Source organism: Salarias fasciatus, chromosome 1 (genome assembly GCF_902148845.1).
Source record: "Salarias fasciatus chromosome 1, fSalaFa1.1, whole genome shotgun sequence".
Lineage (NCBI taxonomy): Eukaryota > Metazoa > Chordata > Actinopteri > Blenniiformes > Blenniidae > Salarias > Salarias fasciatus.
This window is the reverse complement of record NC_043745.1, coordinates 19,289,261-19,311,732: the sequence shown is the minus strand read 5'-3', so window position 1 is coordinate 19,311,732 and position 22,472 is coordinate 19,289,261. Positions and strand designations below refer to the sequence as shown.

At 41.8% G+C, this 22,472-nt stretch overlaps 2 protein-coding genes across 2 annotated transcripts in view; one reads left to right on the top strand and one right to left on the bottom strand.

Moving 5' to 3' along the window:
* hipk3b (homeodomain interacting protein kinase 3b) overlaps nucleotides 1-8,479 on the bottom strand; it is a 39,566-nt gene extending 31,087 nt beyond the window's left edge. The window contains exon 1 of the mRNA XM_030097926.1: nucleotides 8,135-8,479. Coding sequence (XP_029953786.1) covers nucleotides 8,135-8,207 — 73 coding nt within the window. The 5' untranslated portion in view covers nucleotides 8,208-8,479. The remainder of the gene's footprint in view (nucleotides 1-8,134) is intronic.
* Nucleotides 8,480-12,146: 3,667 nt separating this feature from the next.
* On the top strand, nucleotides 12,147-22,438 carry cstf3 (cleavage stimulation factor, 3' pre-RNA, subunit 3). The gene is made up of 20 exons (XM_030092705.1): nucleotides 12,147-12,370; nucleotides 12,982-13,086; nucleotides 13,281-13,376; nucleotides 17,629-17,661; nucleotides 18,310-18,407; nucleotides 18,506-18,572; nucleotides 18,655-18,689; nucleotides 18,780-18,906; nucleotides 18,985-19,062; nucleotides 19,167-19,329; nucleotides 19,788-19,897; nucleotides 20,006-20,122; nucleotides 20,211-20,429; nucleotides 20,518-20,620; nucleotides 20,753-20,822; nucleotides 20,917-21,112; nucleotides 21,196-21,346; nucleotides 21,453-21,547; nucleotides 21,654-21,714; nucleotides 21,843-22,438. The coding sequence occupies exons 1-20, from the start codon at nucleotides 12,344-12,346 to the stop codon at nucleotides 22,040-22,042; spliced, it is 2,151 nt and encodes a 716-aa protein (XP_029948565.1). The 5' UTR covers nucleotides 12,147-12,343; the 3' UTR covers nucleotides 22,043-22,438.
* The last annotated feature ends 34 nt before the right edge of the window (nucleotides 22,439-22,472 follow it).

The following is a 22,472-nucleotide window of genomic DNA, read 5'->3' as shown; positions in this document are numbered from 1 at the left end:
TGGAAAGCCCACTTGTGTTCTGATAGCACCAGAGCTCTGAGCTATCCCTCTGACTATTCTGAGCAGCGTGATAAGGTCAACCTATTCTCTTGACAGCTCTCTGCACAATCACCCCGTGCTCCTGTTTGGTGGCACTGTTTACAATGTTACCCAGTTGGCTACACGTCACTAAAATATACCGACCATCGCTCAAAAAAGCAACGAGTCAAATATCGCAAACGGCGGTCCTGGTTGTCGAAGCCTACCAGTGTCACCAACATTTTTACTGTATACAGCTGAAGCTACTCAAACGAAAAATCTTTAATCATAACACAGCGAGGAATACTCGAGAGAATGATGTGTGGATTGTGTTTTTCTTAAAAAAAAATGTGATGACGAGAATGTCAATCCAGTATGTGTTGATTCCAGTGTTTCCTCTCTGCGCCTCTCTGCATCCGTTAGCCCTGAAACAGATAGTGCCCTACCCTCCACACAGTTCCTGCTGGAATGTGTGTAATTACTTTTGGGCCAGTTGTTAACACACCTACATTTAGTGCACTGCCTGCCGTTTCCAGCTGCCCTGCAATAACCACAATGAGTATAATTTGAAAAAAAAAAAAAAAAAAAAAAAAGAAAGAAAGAAAGAAAGAAAAAAACTTTGGCACTCGAAAATGGGCGTTTCAGAAGCTGGACTTGATGAAACAGGAACAGATTGCAATACTTCTTAAGATGTTGTCAAACTTGGTTGGTTGGTAAAACTAAAGTGACTCACAGTATTAACTTTCATTTGCATTAAATCCACACTCTAAAGCTGTGATTCAGCTCCTACAAAAGACACACACAAACTACAAAAAAACATTTCAAGATAATACACTCAGCACTGGCAGCACTCAATAAGGTTTACCGTGAATTTGTTTAGTTTGCTGTTTGATTGAGCACCTGAAAGAGTTTTCCTCTCCAGTGAATCACCTTTGCTCAAGTGTACCGTCCATAACTGTATTCCAGATAAAGCTATAGACATTTGCCAGTTAGGAAAGTTACATAAGTCAATCAAGTTGTTACGGCTGTAAGTGCTATGAATTTTGTAAAATGTACAGCTACAAAGATACACCTGTTGGATCCTTTGTTGTCTTTGAAACCAAGAATAGATTTGGGGGGGCTGCGTTTAAAACAGCTGCTGAACTGGGACAGCGTTGTCAATCGACGGCTGACGTCATCGGCCTTCCCACGCAATCATCGAAGAAAGCAGCAGCTGAAATGTTACACGGCTTAGAGCCAAGGTCTAATGCGCAACTTTTAGTACATTTTGGGGACTTGCAGAAGTTAGATAACTATCAATCAAGTAACGCCATCACAGAGGCATCCGACTGGCCCAAAATTCCCTTTGCTCCAGTACAAGTCCAAACATACAGCCTGAGCCATAGAGTTCTATCTTCAGCCACGAAAAAACAAGTAGTCCTGCAACAGATGGTATAGTCCCCACAGAGCGCTCGTCTCAAAATGGAGTCGGTCTGGGATTACACGAATCACAAGAGTCTGGGAAAAAATATGAAGCAAACTATGCGAGATGTTAAGAATTAATCAGCTACATTTAAACCCTTTTCATTTGAAGCATACTAAATAACTGTTTGTTTGTTTTTTTTACATTGTCTTGTGTCAACTCTGTCGTTAACAAAAAAAAAACTAAAGTGAAATTTCTCACATGTTCATGTAAGATGTCTTAACTTCTTCATACAGGTTGGTGTGGCAAACCAGAAAAACCGAAGCACTCTTTTAGCTTGACTCACCCTGAAGATGTCACAACACAACAGCTCTAACACCCTATTATGTAACTTCATAAAGTTTAGTTTGTTTAACTAATTGCCAGTGAAGAGTTGAATCAGTTAGACATTCCAAACTATTATTGTATTTATGATCAAGATTCCTCCGTCCACTCAGAAATGTGAAGCTTGTTTGAGTTTGCTGTGATTCTCAGAATCTGCTGTTACTGTTTTGAGGACGCAGATAAAAAAAAAAATATCTCGGCAGAAACAATACCTTTAAGGGAAATGGGTTTTCCCGACAGTTTACAAAGAAACTGATAGATGACAGACACCCGACACAAACGATTTCAAATGACTCACATTGTGTCACACCACTGCAAACTCAAAACAGCAGCCCTCCCCAGTCTCTGTGAAGCCAAAACATCACCGTCCATGGCCTTTATATAGTTTACTGTTGGTTTATGCTTTCTTGGGCTGTGCTATGGCCATTTCGTCATCTGCGGCTGATTGAAAACATAGGAATGATCAATATTATGATTCTATAGCACCGACTATAGTGTCACTAGAGTAACAGTGCCTCCTACACAGACGAGTGCAAAGCGAGTGTGGTTTGCTAACAGTAACTGTTGCATAATGAGCGTGCATTCCTGCAGAGAGTTTATAGAGAGAGTATGCTCAGAGCTGCAGATTCCAGGCAAGGGCAGCAATCAGCTGGTCAAAGGTAAAAGTGACACACCCATGGCAACAATAGGACACTTCAAGTGCAGACTTTAGCAATGCAGTCTGCCTGTTAGCTTAGCTGCCAACACATCCAGACAAAGCCTGGATCACAGCTATATGTTAAACACCCACCATTTCCAAAACACTAGATTTCTTTTTTTTTTTGGGGTAGTTTTTCTATATGCTGCATAGGAGAGCATTATTATTATCATAAGCTTCATCTAGGTGCCTGTCAGCTCTGGATGCTCATTACCAGAGCATTTTCACTGGAGGATGCACTTGAGATTTAAACACCAGTTGAAGCAACAAAACAACACTGACTCATTTGCTTAGCTACAAAATAGACTCACTCAACGGGAAGGGAGAAATCGAACCGGAGGATGTCAAATGCACAGCTGCTGGTATGCCAAATGCAAAAAGGCAGCTGAGGCTGTTATTACCACCTGAAGCCAGATACTCCCCTGGTCAGATCCTCCCCAGGTCGGAAACGAGGCACCTGAAGCGGCATCGCGTTACATGCTGCAGAACCTCTCCAGCTTGTCTGAGCTGCTAAGTAATTGCTCACAATCAGAAATGAAAAGAAAATAAACACCAGACAGCTGTCCACAATGACCAAATGGCACGGAGTGACACAATAAATGTGCCTTAAGAACAAATGCTGCTAACAGGTGTGAGAACTCAACTGATTAAAACAACAAAACCATGTTTACAGGAAGAAAGACACAAATGCTCATCTTATTCCACTTCCACTGAACCAGGAGCCTGTCCGATTGCTTCTAAGAAGAAGATTCTACACTTTCTATTAAAGCAAAATGGGATGCAGCGTAAGATTAAGGTAACGGAGGAAGAATGGCAAAAAAAGAGTGAAACACGTTTGTACATTACAAATAGTACTTTCTATAAAACTGCAAAATGCTACCCTGTGATCTACTATGGAAAGATTAATGGCACATTAATAAGGGAAGCCGCGTACCTGCTCAAAATGTCACTTACAGGAAGATCATGATTAGAAACTGACTCAATGCAAATGCTCTAAACCAAGAACAACAGCTGAACACAACCCAGGAGATTTATCTGATGGAGAAACTGACACATGTCGTCACGCTATACGGGCATATAATCTACAAGAGGAGCATTAAATCGGATAACTACAACAGCTAGGTAAAGTGTGCAAATGTACACTTTTTAAGTAAAGTACCTGTTAGAGACTCTTTAAGTATCTTATTCGGTTGTTCTCTGACATGTGCTAATCTAAATTTGATCGGTAGGCAAACCCTGGGGCCACCCCTGTGATCTCTGATGAGGAGGGGGTCCCAGACCCCAGGCTTATCCCAACATTTATTTCTATCACAGATGGGGAGCAACTGGACCCCAAATGGGGCCGGTGTGCTGTGTGCACATGCCAGCAGTCAGTAACTTTAGAAACTAGTCATGGCTATGCCGCTTCAGCACTCAAAGAGAATCTGCGCTGCTGTAGTCACTGCAACTTAGACTGAGAGCTATGAATATAATGTTTGTCATTCTACAGAATATCAGAAAGCTTTTGGCAATAATCACATGATCAGAAAAGCAGTCTGATCTGCTAACATCATAGTTTGTCCCTGCTGTCAGTGCAGTGGTAATATTCTCTCGCAATTGTTTGAAGAAAGCCATACAATGTTTAGAACGCTCGGCTAGCAACAAGAATTTTCCTTTTTCAAACCAGTTGACCAAACAGGCTTTTCTGTGTTGACTTTGCATATTCTTCACGTGCGTGCACGTGTACGTGTGTGCTCCAACTATCCAAAGTCGTGCATGTCAGGCTAATGGATAACTCTAAATTGGCTGTCGGTCGGGACATGAGCGGGGGTGACTGAGCCAGCCTGTGCCAGCCGGGCGAACACAGAGAAGGGCAAAGGGTTACTTTGTGGGAGCGTGGTCCAGCGCGGGTGCACCCACTCCCCCATTCTGTGCTGGCTACGGTTGGCTTCAGCCCCTCTGAGCTTATCCTGGATAAAGTCAGTATAGAAGATAGGATTGATGGATTGTTTGTGGGTTTTACCACAGCAGTGGGTTCACCCCATCGACGCAAATGTCAAGTGACACAGTGAAAAACGCTGCACTGCTAATCAGTGTGTGAGTAAATTATGAAGTTATCACTTCGGTCATTTAAATGAATACTTTTCCATTTAAAGAAAACACTGTGGATTTCCACTTAAACACCCTCTAGTTTTTCAGAACTGTGGAGTCATGCAGTGTGCTTCTGTTTTGACATGGCCCTATAAAAATAAACGAGTAGTAGACTTTAGTCCCCACTTACTGCAGCCATCATTTCAGTAATAAACACAGGTTGCCGCCTCGGATCACAGTCCTATAACCTGACTGCTCACTGTAGGGCTGCGCCCGTGTCTCGTGAACTTGATCTTCCACGGTCATTGGATAAAAAGACCCTCTATTTTCTAAAGCATGTGACCTCATGGTATTTCAGCAGTGAACTTATGACTGTCATTGAGCAGCCTTAAATTAGCTCCTGTTCAGTGGAGTACAGCACACTGTAATAGTTCAGGAAGAGTGAATCGGACGTATGGAAATACAGAAAATTGATGTGATGAGCTTCAGTTTTTGAAAAATTAAAACATTCAAAAGAAACAAACTGGCTTAAGCCCAAAAGGGAAGTGTGAGAGGAAAGTGACAATACACTAACTTCATGGATTTTCTTTACCTACATATCCTTTGACAAGGTTTCTTCCGCAATTCAAAGAACTTGCCTGTTATATTAATTGGTGACTCTAACTTAAAGAAAGGTGTGAATGCATACCTGGGTGAATTTCTCTCATGGCTTTCTACACTGGCAATATCCAACTTGTCCCAAGGTGTATTTTGTTATGTGCCTCACTGCAACAAATTATTCACAAGTCCTTTCAACGTGACCACAATGCAAGCGCCACGGAGCAGAGAAATAAGAGACTGCATTTGGCAGGATGTCGTATTGAAGGGTTTAGTTTGAGATAACACATGTTCGGTAAAACCCAGACAGGCCGACCGGGCTAACACCGCTAGCCTGCGAGAACTGATGGACAACAAGTGGCACGCTGCCAAAATGTTTGAGTGGAATTCATTCAAGTGCGAGTATGTAGATATAAACAGACTCGTGGCGGTAATGCTTTGAATTATTCAGGACGTGCCAAACTAACCAGCCGTCATCCACACCGAACGGACCAAACCACTTGGGACATACACACACACACACACACACACACACACACACACACACACATACATACACTTACAGACATGTACATGTACATAGAGCGCTGTTAAAAATAAATAAATAAAAAATTAATTCAGATTTTATGTCCACGATGCATCGCCTCATTTTTATGAGAAGCAGCCATTTCATAATGGTTGTACATAAAAAATGAAAAAGAAAGTTCGGGAGAGAGGTTTTACTTCCTCTAACACTGGCGAGTATGAAAGACACTCTGTTAACTAGGATGGGCTCCACACCTTCTCCATTTTGAGCCTCGAGAGAGCACGTAAAACAGAAAAATGTAGAAGTGAATGCATGCCAGAAGTCAAACAGAATATCTGAACAGTAGCCCATGATATATATTAGATTAACTTAATTCCCTATGAAAATGTGCAAATGTAATTATGTATTAATTTCTGATAAGCAAGGGGGAAACATCGCTAATTTTCTCTCAAAAATAACAGACAGGCTTTCTGCATTCAAACAACAAGCCAGTAATGTCCTTCAAACGTATAGCAGCTGTCACTGAGCAGCACACGCTGAAATCCTACCCACACAAACAAGCATTTACATCGATCAGCAAATCATCGATCATAACGTCATACAAACTGTTACACTAATTAAACCAGCCAGAAACAAAGTGGCAGAGGAAACTGCTTTGCCTCGCTCCTAGCTGGACTGTCCTCTGCAAACAGGAAAAATTCAGGCTTTTACTAGTTTACCTAATGCATATAGTTAGCTATGCACAGTGAGCACTCGCTCATTCTCCACTCATATATTTAGCGATTCAAGCTCCAACACAACAGCTTGTTGTCATGGTGGTCCTAAGCTCTCAATGACTCTGTTTTGCTCACTGGCTCCTGTGTGTAAGCACACGTCAAGATAATATCACTCCAAAACCAGGACTTTAAGTTGGCCACAGCGTTACACAGACAACCAGCTGCCCCGAGCACAGCAGATCTGTGTAGTCATTATATCTCCTTAACAACAACAAATAACAATTACTGTACAGTAAAATACCGTTTGCACAACTATTACAGGCCTTGGCTTCCTCTTTCATTCCCCCCACCAGCAACCTTGCTATTGTGGTTTTGCAGCAGATAAAACGCATAACGTGGCACATGGGAATGTACAGTGTATCTATGCAAAGTGAATCACACAAACACTGCAGCACAATGCTGCACTGTGGCCTCCTCACAGTCATCTCAATGGTTCTCAGTATGAGCAGATAGCAACTGGTGAGGCTTCGCTAACGGAAATATTTGGAATACACGCTCAGGCGAATGGAATCTGAGCTGTTGAGTTAACAAAATGTATTTGGCTGGTTAATAAAATCGAAGTCAATGTTTTCATAGACTTCAGCTAAGTCTGGCTGCTACTGTTTTCTTTAAATATGTGTTCCTGGTCCCCAAAACCAAGAAGAACAAACAACAAAAAGCCATATTGTGAGCAACGAGTTACTCTTATATGGTTTTCCAAATAAATGAGCTTTGTTGGAAGCAGAAACTATAGTATTGAAGCTTTCTCATACAAATACTGGGAAAAGGGGAAGGAAAATACAAGTGGATTGAAAAAAAACAAGTACACTTTAAAGAGTAGCTGGTTTTAGATGTCTGTCTTTAACTATTTAGGCCTGCTGAGCCGCACGCAAGGGCCACTGGCAATTATTTTTTACAGCAGCTTAGCTCTAAAAAAAAATAGTTAAAGTCACAGTAACCACAACATTGTTCAATATCAACAAACCCTTAATACAGTCTATTAATAAAAGTTACCACAAAGATCTTTCAAACGTTCCTCTTTCTTTTTTTAAACAATTATGCAAACAACCCAACACTTTCGTATTAACAAGTGACATTCTCAGAGACAGCCAACAAATCTAGCATGTGACACTGTGCGTCGAAAAGCCCCCATCGTGGTTTTGTAAACTAAGATTAAGGTTAATCTTTAACATTTCCTCTGCAAAGTTTAGCCAACTCAAAATAAATCGGTTAAAGATGACTGGTGTTAGCTAGAAAAGTAATCCTGCACTCGGCACTAAAGTCTGTAATAGAAGTGAAAATTTAAACAGAAAAACCGATGGGAGCTTAATAAAACTAGCAGGCTTGGCGAGGAGTTGAAATAAGAGCTCGACGGGCAGCCGTAACAAACACTGACACCGAACACTGCCGAGCTAAAAAGGTCCACCGTCGTAACTAAAGCAGCTTGTATCAGGTTGACACACCACGTCGTTAATTTGGGTTTTTTCTCTCCCTTTAGTAAATACGTTTTCATAAAATGTTGATCTGGAAAGCTATGTTGGCAGATCACCGAAAGCGGCAACAGTCAAAAGCTCGCTAGCTAAGTTTGTAGCTAAGTTATGACTTGGTAATACGCCACATCGACTCGTTTCAAAGGGTGTGATCAAAATATTTCCCCATTTCCAAGCCCCCACTCGACCGCTTACCTTCACATAGAGTCACTATAAATATAATCCAGGGCTTCTCTGAACATGTTATGGACTTATAAGTCCATACCATGTACAGTTCGCCTGCATTGCTGCCATCTTGTCCTAGACGACAGGAAGGGAGAGCTCGCTCTCGGTAACGCCACCATCTCCCACATTTTCAACATTAAATAACTCTTGCATGCGAGCGTCCAGGACCACCACACCGAGCCCAGGCTGTAGCTACACTGTTCACACTCGTCTCCTTTGTCTTTGGGCTATGTTGCCCATCTCTGAGGGGGTGTCCGTTCCCCTGTCTAGACGTGCTGTGGCGCGGCCCTGCCAGCCTCTAACATGTCCCTTTTCTCTAGCAGCAACTGAAGGCAAATGTTTGTGAACTGACGCCACCAGTCAGACCAGACCAATCCATCCCAGAGCAGAATGCAGGAGCGCCGAGGAAGAACAGTCACTGTTTATCCACGTTAGCTACAACTCTACAGTTCACCACGCCGTTTATCCACGAAGGCTACAACTCTAAAGAACACAACACTGTTTATTCCTGACAGCTACAAGTCCAAAGTACACCACACAGTTCATGAACGACAGCTACAACTCCACAGTATACGGGACTGTTTAGCAATAAAAGCTACGACTCAATTACAACACACTGCTTATTCCTGACAAATGCAACTCTAAAGTACAATACACTGTTTATTCATGAAAGCATCAACTAATGTTTTGATTTGTTTTTTTTTTTTTTGTATAGAAAATGTACGCATTGTTGTTCAAGCTCAGGCAAGAAAAAGATAATTCTCATTAAATTTTGGGGGAAAACTCCTCTGTTTGTTTGTTTTAATTTTACATACAACACAAAAATACACCACACTGTTTATTCATGATATCTACAGCTATAAAGTACACACCCATTGACAGAGTACACCTCACTGGGTGGGCCGTGACAGCTCCAGCACCAAATGAGCTATATATTGTATGACTACCAAGAAATCCATTTCGTATACTACAATCTTTCTTCTTGAAAGACATCTCATTTTTTAAATAAAAATAATTACACAACAATACACCTGTCACTCCATTCCTGGGTCCTTTATGCTCCATCACAGTGTCCGCAAACCTTTACGAGGAAAAATTTAATCATATTCAAATCACCCATCCATCCATCTTTTTCCTGGTTAGGGTCGCAGGTTCCTCAAGTCAATCCCATCTAATTATGAGCAAGGTAAGGCTATACCCTGGACAGTGCAAACACACACACACACACACACACACACACACACACACACACACACACACACACACACACACACACACACACAGGGAGAACATGCAAATTCCACACAAAAAGGCCCAGCCAGTACTTGAACCCATGACCTTCTCACTGTGATGCAACGTTACTAATGACTGTTCCAACCTTTTCAAAAAATGAAACTGAATTCATATTCAAAATATATTTCACTGTCACATGAAAAAAGTAGCTTATGAAATTGCACAGAGAGTTTTGCTATCGCTTCCAAATAAAATTTGTAAAATGATACAATATTTATCAAACACCTAATAAGCTCACGTGAATCACTGAGAAACACACTGAATCAAAACGAGACATAAAATTGTTTCAAAAGTGACAATAAACTAACAAAAAATGTGTCTCCACATTCTCATAATGGTTTTACAGAGGGATTTATTTATTCAGCTGTAAGAAGTTTTTTTTATATACATGTATAGATTGTTTATGTGTTTTGAAGTGTTTATACATACTCAGGTACAACTGTATAATCACAGTAAAAAGGCATGTCCAAAAACCATTGTGAAATATTTTTCTAGTCTAACTTTCACAAATATTCTCACTTTTATTCTTTGCTTTTTATAGCGATTGGTCTTTCTTGTATACTGCTCGGACGGTCAGTCTGCCTCAAGCTGACACAAAAAGCTGCTCCTAAACCCCCAGTGTCTGAGAAGGCAAGCTGTAATCTAATCCACCAAAAGGCATTTGTCTTTGTCAGTCCTTATCTGTCCCCACCCCAGTTTCAGACAACAGACCACTCAGCCTGGTCAGCTGGACAACAGGTGTGAACACCTCTTGTCCAGCTTGATTTATCATCAGTAAACACAGCTGCTGTGGGAGCAGGAGAATTAGAGTGGCATACATACATTAGCCATATTTATCTTATCGTGGAGGATACATCATGAGGCGAGTGTATTGATCCCCTTCTGTCTCACCCCAAAGAACACAAGCAGCAACACATGACACCTACTTCATACTGGAGTTTGTTTTCTCCATTTTTTTTTCTTGTCGTTTGAGTCTACTGACACAAGCCACACTCAATGTCTTCGTTTCAGAACATACTGTTGGACACCATGAATATCTGGTTATTAAAGTTTAGAATGGTGGGAAAGAGATCTTTGTTTACTTGTTAGCCGATCACTGTTCTGCGTTCCTTTGCTCTGGTCTGTTTGGGTGGCTGACCAGACCCATGAAGCGCGCGCTCCTGGTGGCTGTCGCGTGTCTCCCCCTACTGGTCACCAGGCAAATGTCAGCGGCTTCCACATAACCAGCCTTTGTTGTGTTACCGTCGAGAGATATTTCAGGATTACAGAAAAGAATTGATGTCATGCTAGATGTTTCTGTACATGAAATGGATAAAGGTTCACATACAGTAACTAGGAATAAAGATTATCCCGATAAACGCCACCATCCAGAGCAAGAAGTCACCATGAGGCTCCAATTGTAAAAATCAATCTGCTATTAAAGCACACATACTAACTACAAAACTGTCACATATTTTAGACCTATACATGAGCCACCTATGAAACTCCAAAACTGTCCCATTGTCCAGGAGGGAGATTCAACCACATTTTGTCCTTACATTGTCTGGCGATAAGCTTATTTCGTGGATATTAATTTATTTTACATATTTGTAAAAACACTTCATTGCACGTGCCTACACTGATTGAAATATTGAAAGTATGTAAAGAAATAATTTCTTTAATCTGACAAACACAAACATTATGAGGCCTCGATTTTCAAACCTTGAGCATTCAACACAATTATAAATTACAGTTTATGTTGACACGTTAAATGAAATGAGTTTTTAAAGACATTTTGTGCAAAAGCATATCCATGATGCTAAACCATTGATATTTGATGGTGTCTTCCTCTGGATTAAGAGTCACCATTATTCGGTACGCACTAACACAAGCAGTACTATGTTGTAAACAACAACGTTAAGCTACATTTATCTGCCATTAAAAATAAATCTGTCTACATAATACTTTTAAGATCATGCCTCTTCCTCACTGCTCGTATTTCTTTAATGTGCAATAAAGCTTCCTTTGCTTCCTCTTTTTTTCTGGAAAACTTGCTGTGGTGCAATGTTTTTTGTGTACAAAGTGCTCTTCAGAGGGACTTCCTACTTTTTAACCATTGGGTTTTTTGTTGTGCCATCAACGGCAGGCATTCAGTTGAATGAGTTTGTGTGAAATATATCTTTGTAGGTGAGTTGTCAAACTAGAGCAAAACACGAGAGTAGTTTTCAAGATATTAGTCTTGGAATGCTGTGGTTCATGGTCTTGTGACTACAACACCATCTCAAACAAGCAATGAAGTGTATTTAAAAAAAAGTTTTAAATACATTTAAAGATTTTTTTGAAGAAAAGCCTTGTCATGTGAAAACTGTAGATGAAAAGTCTGAATATTATTTCAAATTGTGTGTATTAGAAGTGAACTATAAGCAACAGTTTATTAACATATAGAATTCAATGTTTGAAAAAATGTTCATAAAAGTGCAAGTTTCCCAAAATGCTGCTTGGTTAAAGTGGTGTGTTTGTAATTTCTCCAGTATTATGTTTTTTGTTGTGCTGAAGTGCAACACGTGCACACTTTCACGTGACACGCATTTATTTTTACTTGTTTGTGTGCAAGGCACTCAATTTTATTTTTGAAATGCCGAACCGGAAGTAAAGTCCTGACTGGACTTGTTTTGAAGGGCTGCACCGGAAGTGTGGTTATTGTTGCTGCTGGCGGAGTGGACCCGCCGCTTCACGCCATTTTAAGACTCCAAGTCGTTTCAATCGCGGGGTGGCTGCTGGGCTGTTGATCGACCTCTTCCGAAGCTATGTCGATCATTTAGTATTTTTTAAAACGCGCCACTACCTCTGTATCCACACATTAATCCACCCGGTAACACGTTTGTTACCCAGATTACTCCTCCAGCCATGACGACCGAGGGAGCAGCAGACCAGGTAGCTACATGCACTTCTACTGCGTGGCTAGCTAGCCCCGAGACCATTGCGTGTTTTACCGTTTGTATTCCTTTAGATACAATCCGAAACTTTGATTTTGTTCCATCATGTGCATTCAGTGTTAATATTTTCATCCATAATATGACGCCATGTCGTGCAGGTTTATCGATCGCGTGCGTTTTCTCTTGCTGTTAGGCTATACTGTTAGCATGTAGCACGCCTAGCATTGCTGCTACCTAACGCGATTTTTTTTTCAGCACGTACGTTTAACTGATTTCGTGAAGTTACAACATGAATGTTACGTAAATTCACATCGATTACTTTCCTTCCCGCTGAACGCTTATCACCTGCACGATCTATAAATAAGCCAGCCACTCAGATCAGCGGTCATAACTCGAATGACTCTTCCCCCGCTCGTCTCGTGTTTCTTCGTCTGAACGGTCGTGTAAACATTTATTTTCCTCGGGCCTTATAATGAACGATCAATCAATTGTTTTAGTCTCTGTCCAGTGTTGCGTTGGCCCTCTCTCTCACATCCCGGGCCTTTCTAGTCGCCATCACGGTGTGTTCTGAAAGATAAACCATTTTGTCGTGTTCCTGTTGTGTTGCAGGCTGCAGCAGAGTACATCCCCGAGAAGGTGAAGAAGGCAGAGAAGAAGTTGGAAGAAAACCCATATGACCTTGACGCTTGGAGCATTCTGATTCGAGAAGCACAGGTTTAGTGACACAGAGTTGTATTCCTGGGGGTTAAGGAATCTGGGAATAAGGGTGGACGGGGAGGGAAATCACTGGTTTGCTCTGTTAAAAAAAACAAACTTTACATCTTTTCTCCTCCATATGATTGACAGCACTGCTGTTTCTTTCAGATGTGGAGTAGTTCTCAATGTAAATATTCATTCTCCTTCTTCAGAACCAACCCATAGATAAAGCGAGGAAGACATATGAACGACTTGTCTCGCAATTCCCAAGTTCTGGCAGATTCTGGAAGCTTTTCATTGAAGCAGAGGTTAATACGTTTCCTTTCCTTCAGTGTGCATGGCTGGGTTCTTTCTAACATGATCAACAATGTGAATTTCACACAACCAATTTGTTTATTCCAGTGAAGTTTAAAGGCACAAGTCTTTTGTCAAACTACAGAGCCTGGCCACTGCGGCAGGTCTCCACAATTATTACTCAAAAAGCGTTAGCAGCTGTTGAATAAAATCATTTAACGCTGGAAAAGATGCAGTAAAAAGGTTGCATTGAGAATTGGGAAGCAGTGTGTCGGGCTTTTGTGAGTTATTTTTGTAAAGAATTGTGCCTTTGAATCCAAACAAAGGGGAAATTAGCTCTAAACCTCTTATACTTCTTTTTCCCCAAATATTTCTCATGTTCCCAGGTTTTTAAAAGCGATATATTTCTGCGTCATTTATTTAAACGGGGGTAAAGTGCATTTGTTGCATGTTTGGTCTGCAACAGTATTAAAACTATTTTAATAGTATTGGAGTGCATTAGCCTTTTATTCACTTGTCGTGTCAATTTATTGCCTCCTGTGTCATTTCTTTTGGATGACTTTATAAACAAGTATTTTGTTTGTGTGGCCCATTCTTTCCCTGAAGACAGTCCGAACCTTGACGACATCGGCAGGCTACTGATACCTTTAGGGTGATTACTTTCCCTTGCACATTTTTTATTTATTTTTATTTTTTTACCCCCACTTGCCCAATAAGCTGCATTTCCTGATGCCCACCACCTCTACAAACCACTCCCACAATACACTGCTTGACACAAGTATCACTGAGCTATCCAGTGGAAAGGCCAGTGTGTGTTTCTGGGAAATGGTGACCTCTGTGCTGTGAATTAAATATTTCAAACCAGATTTATGTTTCAGTTGTTGTGGTTAGTTCTGGTGGAGTGTATTCCTTTGTAAAAGTACATTTACTTTCCCTGTAAATCAGAAGAAAAGGCTCCTCACGATTTTGTAATCTGTAGTTTGCATTATTCCATTTTTAAGAAGCATTACATAATTAAGAATGATCGAGAGCAGTAACATTTGTCTCTTTGAAAGAGTTTTCAATGGGAAGAACATTTAATTATCTTTGTTTGGAAACTGATAAGTTAATTTTCCTGCTAATGTAGTTTTTATCTTAATGTAAGTGTAGACCTTTACAATAATTCACCCTGCAATACACATGAAACACCCTTTGTCCCTCCCTTTAGCCGTCAGCAGACTGTAGTGACTGTTCTTTATCTTTACCCATTATCATAATTAATATGATGCCACACATAGTTGACTACATAAAATACTACCTTCATAGTTAAAATGAGAATTAGTTAAGTGTTCTGTAGTAAATAAAAACAGTTGGCATTCATAGTTTTAGTAAAACAAAACATGCCCTAATACAAAAGGAAATACCAATAGTCACTTTGAGGTGTTCCACTGAGTCAGATTCTCTACATTTTTTTAACCTGTCTGGCATTTTTTCATTTGTCTTTGGTTTGTTCACATAATTCCAGTCTTGCAGTTGCTTGGAGGTTACCATTTGCAGAAAAAACAAACTGAATACCTGAAGAGCTTTAGCTTAAAGAAAAGAAAGAACATTTAAAAAAAAAAAAGCATCATACTGTATTCCAAAGCATGTGTCACTAACTCAGCTTGCTACCTTTACATAAAACGTCCTTCCTCCCCCCGTGGTAAGTATGGATGATCGCTCAGAGCAGAGCTGGCCAATAGACGGCTCCCGGGCCACACGCGGCCCTCTGGCCGTCCTGCGCCGGCCTGAGCAGCCTCATTGAGAAAGTAGGAATAACAACATGTCTACATAATGCATGTGGTGCTTTTTGAAAGTGCAGGCTTCATTCTTCCGGCGTAGATAGTTGGCGGTTGCGGGTGTACTTTTCGCTGTGTTGGAATGTTCATTATCAGTCACAACATGCAAAGAATTACAAGCTGGAAGTGACTCGAGCCTCCACAGTAGTTTTATTCCCTCATCAAGAAGAGTCATTGCAGTGCAGACGAACATGAATTTCCAGCTTTTCTCATTTCCATTAATAAGCAAAGTGTGTTCTCTGTTAATGTGTTTGACAAACAAATTGACCGCCATGCAGATCACTTCAATGTTTCGATCATTCTCACTGTAAGGCCTATTTTTGAAGTTAATTCGCCTTTAATTGAGCCGAATTGTTTGCTGAGGCGCCTGGCTGACTAACTGAAGGTCAGCAGCAGCAGCTGGACTGACACACTTCCTTTGTGTTTGTGGCCCGGCAGCTTGAACCCTCCGGGTTAGAGCTGGAACTTGCAGTGAACTGAAGGATCCTGTTGAGGGCAGGCCTCTTCAGGAAACCTTGCTCTTCCTTCTTGAAAATAGTTTTCTTGGATTAATGGTTAATGTCCGAACAGTGTTGAACTGCACTACCATAGCTTTTTTTTTTTTTTTTTTTTTTAATCCAAGAGCATATTAATAGAGATGTTCATACCAAACCTGACAGCATGATATGTACTGTACTGTTTCTTTTAATGGCATTTTAAGTCAAAAGTCATCAGTTTGACCTAAATGAGCACATTAAAGCAGCAGTAATTTATTCCCCTGATAATTTGCGGTGATTCAGTAATACTGGGATTGTGGATGCATGTATGTTACTATCTGATCGCAACACGCCCTTGGTTCTGAAATACTTGACTTTGTCATTAACAGCATATGTAGGAACTGTAGACAACAATCAGCCTAACTAGTAATTTAGTCTTTCTTTACGGTCTGCAGGTGTGGCCCTGTTCATCTCCATCACACTGACACTTTAATAAACTATTAGTTTGACCCTCTGCTCACTTCTTGTCATGATTTGTTTGTGAAATTTATCATGAAAAAATACAAATATATTCCCCCGACCCTGACGTTTTCCCTTCTCTAGTTCTCCTATAGTCCTGTCCCCTGTAATGTTTAGCTGCCTATTTTTAATCCCTGAACATTTCTGAGTTGAAAGTGCTTAAATGATGTGCTGTAGACATTTAGAGGAAGGTGACTTCAGTAAAAAAATAAATTAAGTGATGTGTTCCTCTGTAGGAGCATTCATGAAACTCTGTTGTGTTTATATTATCTTTAACAAGGATTAGTAACATGATTCTTCACATTGGAAACTAACATGAAGCAGATTAATTTAATTTTATCAAAGCACATATATAACTACTATCCCATGAATTAAAGGGTCTGTCTACTTAAATCACCCAGTTTGTGTATTCTCTATCTGAAACTTCGTTATCATACGTTTTGTATTTAGACACACGTTCACTCAAATGTTCCTTTTTGTCAACCCAGAACCCTTAACTCTTATTTTCAGTCACCAAACATAAAGGATAATTTATTGTCTTCATCGTACAATTTAATTGAAAATGTCAGTTCTCCAAACTGTAGTTTTAATCTTTTTAATTCAGTTGATTACTAGTTTTTTTTTTAAATAAAAACAACACAACAGGCTGCCTTTTAATAGTTTTAAATGGTTGTTTAAATAATTTACAATAAAAAAGTTGCACCTTGTAAATTAAATATGCTATGTAGTTTTAAACTTTTAATGTCAGTATTATGTATTCGATTCCAATCTCTGATTATGTAATTAAAAAAATTACCAAAAGTAGCTGGACAGACTGAATTTAAGTCAGTATTTATCTGTTTGTTTGTAAATTGTCAACGAAAGTCACTCAGAATTCATTATAGGCTACTGGAATGTTTTGTAGAAAATGTCGCGTCACTTCATTAGTAAAAACATCTCTGTAACCCCTTTCTTATCCGGTCACATCATTTTTCCTCCCAGCTCTCTTTCCTCAGTCCGTAGGGATATTTTCCTCCTAACTACTGCTTCTTGTTACAGCAACACTTGTTCAGCGCTTCTTTTTTTTTTGGCCAGAGCACACTAATGAAGTAATGATATTAGAGGGAGAAAGCAGGTCAGTGGTGCAACTAACAACCTCATCAACACAACACTCAATCCAGCTTTTCCCTCAGAAACAAAAACGACTGCCTCTCAGTTTCTTTTCAACAGTTTTTTTTTTTAAATTAATATTTTAATTCTACATTATCTCTGTTGTGGGTTTTGTGGTCCAATTATTAATAAACCCCTTTTCCAAAGTAATTTGTCATTCTTGTGTGAACTTCACTTTGTTGATCGTCAGGGTGTGTGTGAATGTGTGTTGAATTGCTAACTTTTGCATGAACGCATGTTTTCTGTAAGCCCCGTGAGCAGAGGAGATGTTTGTATTAACGCTGCATTTACACTCTCATTTACAGATCAAGGCTAAAAACTATGACAAGGTAGAAAAGGTAAGTGTCCAACACACTGGTGGAACTCTGGGAGTGAACTGTACAAAAATTGTGATGATGTTGAGGATTTCTGACAGAATATGAAACATTTTGGTTCCACTAAGCTCACAGAAGATGGTGTTTTTTATTGTATTCAGTATGAAAAAAAACTTGTTGCAGACTTTATTATATACCTCCTGCTTTTTGTTTTTATAATGGCAACAAATACATGTCTGTCTGTTTAGACTCTGTGACATGGAGACAGAAGTGTAACTTAAATCACTGTATTTTTAATAATCACAATCTTCACCTCTGCATTTATTTTTTTTCCAGACTGTTGTCATTATTAATGCCAATAAATCCTACAAGCCTATCGATAAATGTCTACTTTGTTGAGATTTTTTTTTTCGAGTTCTTGTGTTTTCACTTGAGTTTGGAGGGGCTTGCTGATGAGTACGCAGTGAGCAGAGTGACTAAAGTGTTGTGCCGGATGAAAGCTGGACTCTCCCCCTCCTCTCTAAATCTGGCTTTTCTCAGTGTGGCAGCAGTTACTCATATTATTTTGAACAGAAGTTTATTATAGTGAAGTCCCCAAAATGTACGCAGGCCTTAAACCTTTTTTCGTCGATGATTCCCAGTTGTTCACCCCACATTCTTCTGCTCACACAGCTGTTTCAGAGATGTCTAATGAAAGTCTTGCACATTGACCTGTGGAAATGCTACCTCTCATATGTCCGTGAAACCAAAGGGAAGCTTCCCAGCTACAAGTAAGACAGCATTCTCTCATCGGGAGCGTTTTCACGCTCTGCTGTTGGAATACGTTTGTCCCTGTCCCGCATTTATTTCTCTATTTTTCCCTCTCCAGAGAGAAGATGGCTCAGGCGTACGACTTCGCCCTGGATAAAATCGGCATGGAGATTATGTCTTATCAGGTACTCAAACCTGACCTGCTCCTGGTTTTCAGTGAGTCTGAGCTGCTCGGTCTCCTCACTGATGCTCGTTCCTCTCTTACAGATTTGGGTGGACTACATCAACTTTCTCAAAGGAGTGTAAGTGTTCTCCCCCCTTGCGAGGTCGTGGGCCTCCTGATTCTACGTGACAGAGTCTTACGTGGACTCCTGCGTGTGGTGTTTCCTCAGTGAGGCGGTGGGCTCGTATGCAGAGAACCAGAGGATCACTGCCGTCCGGAGGGTCTATCAGAGAGGCTGTGTGAACCCCATGATCAACATCGAGCAGCTCTGGAGGGACTACAGCAAATATGAGGAGGTGAATAAACCACCCAGACTGCTTTGTTTATGATTTAGCTTCTCTAATGTAAACTGACTTCCCCCTTTTTGATTCCAGGGAATCAATGTGCATTTGGCCAAAAAGATGATCGAGGATCGCAGTCGAGACTACTTGAACGCCAGGAGGGTGGCAAAGGTGAGAGACCGAACCTCAGACACGCAGCGTCCTGTTATCAGTCCATCTGACAGGGATGGTTTTCCTAAAATGGTACGTACTGGTTCGTGTTTGGAACGACTCAGGAGTATGAAACCGTGATGAAGGGGCTGGACAGGAACGCACCGTCAGTCCCGCCCCAGAACTCCCCACAGGAGGCGCAGCAGGTGGAGATGTGGAAGAAGTACATCCAGTGGGAGAAAAGCAACCCGCTGCGCACAGAAGACCAGACCCTCATCACAAAGAGAGGTGAACAGTTGTAGCAAAGATATACGGCACCACTGCATTAAAATCATCTTTCTATGTTCTTAGTCTATTTTTAGAAGACAACAAATAACCTTATTAATATAATCCCTTTTTTTTTTAATGTGATGAGTTAATTGTCTGTAATTCCTGTAAATATTGGATGGATATTATTTCTTTTCTGCATGTAGCCACTAGGGGGCATTAACACACACCTTGGTAGTGTTAGAAAGAGAGCACAGTTTTTTTTTTCCTGACCTATGACCTCAGAGATCACTTCACTGTCTTAACAAACACTCATGAGTTGATTCAATTACTGAAGTACTTCAGAGACACCAAAGCCCAACACAGCTCTACAGCTCTCTTCTAATGTCCCAGAATCCTAGTGTAATCATGTGAGATTCTGGTTCAGATGAAGTGACTCGGTATTTCACCATAGTTAACCGCGGTGTTGTGGGTTGCAGTGATGTTTGCCTATGAGCAGTGCCTGCTGGTGCTCGGCCACCATCCTGACATATGGTATGAGGCGGCCCAGTATCTGGAGCAGTCCAGCAAACTCCTGGCAGAAAAAGGGGTAAGAGACACAGCCAGTCGAGTCATTTCACTTTAAATGAGTCAAATGTAAAGTCTGACATTCTGTCGACTCTTTAAAAATGCGTTTCTGTACTTCTCCCTCCCTCAGGACATGAATAATTCCAAACTGTTCAGCGACGAGGCAGCTAACATCTACGAACGTGCCATCGGGACCCTCCTGAAAAAGAACATGCTCCTGTACTTCTCATTTGCTGACTATGAAGAGGTGAGTGTTTGGTCTTTGTGTTCGAGCCTCATCGGCAACGCAGACGGGAAAGAACAGATCAGCACCTTTCCTCCGCCGTCCCCCGCAGAGCCGCATGAAGTACGAGAAAGTCCACGGCATCTACAACAAGCTGCTGGCCATCGAGGACATCGACCCCACGCTGGTCTACATCCAGTACATGAAGTTCGCCAGGAGGGCAGAGGGCATCAAGTCGGGCCGCACCATCTTCAAAAAGGCCCGTGAGGATCTGCGCACACGCCACCACGTGTACGTGACTGCAGCGCTCATGGAGTACTACTGCAGCAAGGTAACGGCGGTTTCATGTGTTTATCTCACCGCCGGTGAATATCTCCACTGTGGAGTTCCTTACTAACCTGTGCACGTGCTTTTTCTAGGATAAATCAGTGGCCTTTAAGATTTTCGAACTCGGTTTGAAGAAATACGGAGACATTCCAGAGTACATACTTGCGTACATCGATTACCTCTCTCACCTCAATGGTACGTAAAGACGTGCAGTTCCTTTTTTTATTGCAGCGATGTCTTAGTATCTTCAGTGAAAAGAGAAAGTCACGCGATAAGGTTGAGTGAATCAAAGTTTTCTCTGTTCTTCTCGGTGATCTCTCTCATCAGAGGACAACAACACCCGGGTTCTGTTCGAGCGTGTCCTCACCTCAGGAAGCCTGTCACCGGAGAAGTCGGGGTAACGACAGCCGCTCAGTCAGCGCTTCTCGCGTTTCCACACATCACACAGTCGTTGTTCTCGGTGACATTTGCCGACTTTCCCTCCCCCTCAGTGAGATCTGGGCTCGGTTCCTGGCCTTTGAGAGCAACATCGGAGACCTGGCCAGTATCCTGAAAGTCGAGCGCAGGCGTTTCACCGCCTTCAAGGACGAGTACGAAGGCAAGGAGACGGCGCTGCTCGTAGACAGATACAAGTTCATGGACCTGTACCCCTGCTCCGCCAGTGAGCTCAAGGCCCTCGGATACAAGGTGGGGGTTTCTTCTCTGTAGACTCTCTTCGTTTCCTCAGCATGAACTGATCAATTCACCCTGTCGTCGCTCTGTTTCTGCAGGATGTATCTCGTGCCAAACTGGCGGCGCTGCTCCCAGAGACCGTGGTGGCCCCCTCTGTGCCTACACTAAAGGACGAGGCTGACCGTAAACCCGAGTACCCAAAACCAGACACCAATCAGATGATCCCCTTCCAGCCACGCCACCTCGCTCGTACGTAGTGGGAATCAAACTCAGGAGTGTAGCCTTTACTTACGATGGGGGTTTATGTTGCTCCCTTCACTTCTGTCTGATTCCGACTGCTCTGTCCTCCCCACAGCTCCAGGTTTACACCCCGTCCCCGGCGGCGTTTTCCCCGTCCCTCCAGCCGCCGTCATTCTAATGAAGCTGCTGCCTCCGCCGACGTGCTTCACCGTGAGTATCGGCAGCCCGACGCGATCAAACCGCCAGTCTGCTGGCAGTGAGAAAGAGGCGTCTGCAGCTGTGCCCCCTCCCTGACTGTAACTGTCTGTTGCTGCAGGGTCCCTTTGTTCAAGTGGATGAGCTCATGGAGACGTTCAGGAGATGCACACTTCCTGAGAGTAAGTCAGCTTTATTTTCAGAGATTATGGTGGAAACGCCAGTCGTCAGTGACCAGCGAGACGCTCCTGAACGGCCGCCGTCACGTTACGGCGTATCGAAACGTCACTGACACATTTCCTCTGCGTAGCTGTCGACGCTGCTGTAGAGCTGATCACCGGCAGACAGCCCGACGCCGGAGGGGAGGGCAACGGCGCCATGGAGAACCACACCATCGCCAAGTCGCTCAAGAGGCCCAACGCAGACTCGGACGAGGAGGACGACAAAGGAGCCGTGGCGCCGCCCATACACGACATCTACCGATCGCGCCAGCAGAAGAGGATCCGATAAAGTGACCAACGCGGCGAGCGATTTGAGAATGTAATATGAACAGGTCTCTGTACAGAAAGCAAACACACCACACACACACACACACACACACACACACACACACACACACACACACACACACACACACACCCAGATGTACGTACCATATGCACACCTGACTGTTTTTGTGCATTTTATTTTGTCAACAGTTTTTATTTTTAAAGACTGAAGATCATACTGTACTTTTTTTAAGTTCAGCCTCTGATTAAGGCAAACAGCTCCAGCTCAGTTTTGGCTCTGTTGTGCTCCAGCGTTCGGAAAATGGAAGCAAGGGGTTTTTTTCTTTGTGTTGTTGTTTTTTTTTTTTTTTTTTTTAGATAACGGAAAGAATAAAACTCCTCTTAATAAAAGTGGAAAGTAATTCAACAAACTGTGTTTCTTTTAATTGACT

Coding starts and splice junctions, on each gene's coding strand:
- cstf3 (XM_030092705.1), top strand. CDS start 12,344: ATGACGACCGAGGGAGCAGCAGACCAG. Junction 19,063..19,166: donor ACGCCAGGAGGGTGGCAAAG/GTGAGAGACCGA, acceptor GGAACGACTCAG/GAGTATGAAACCGTGATGAA. Junction 20,621..20,752: donor TTACCTCTCTCACCTCAATG/GTACGTAAAGAC, acceptor CTCTCTCATCAG/AGGACAACAACACCCGGGTT.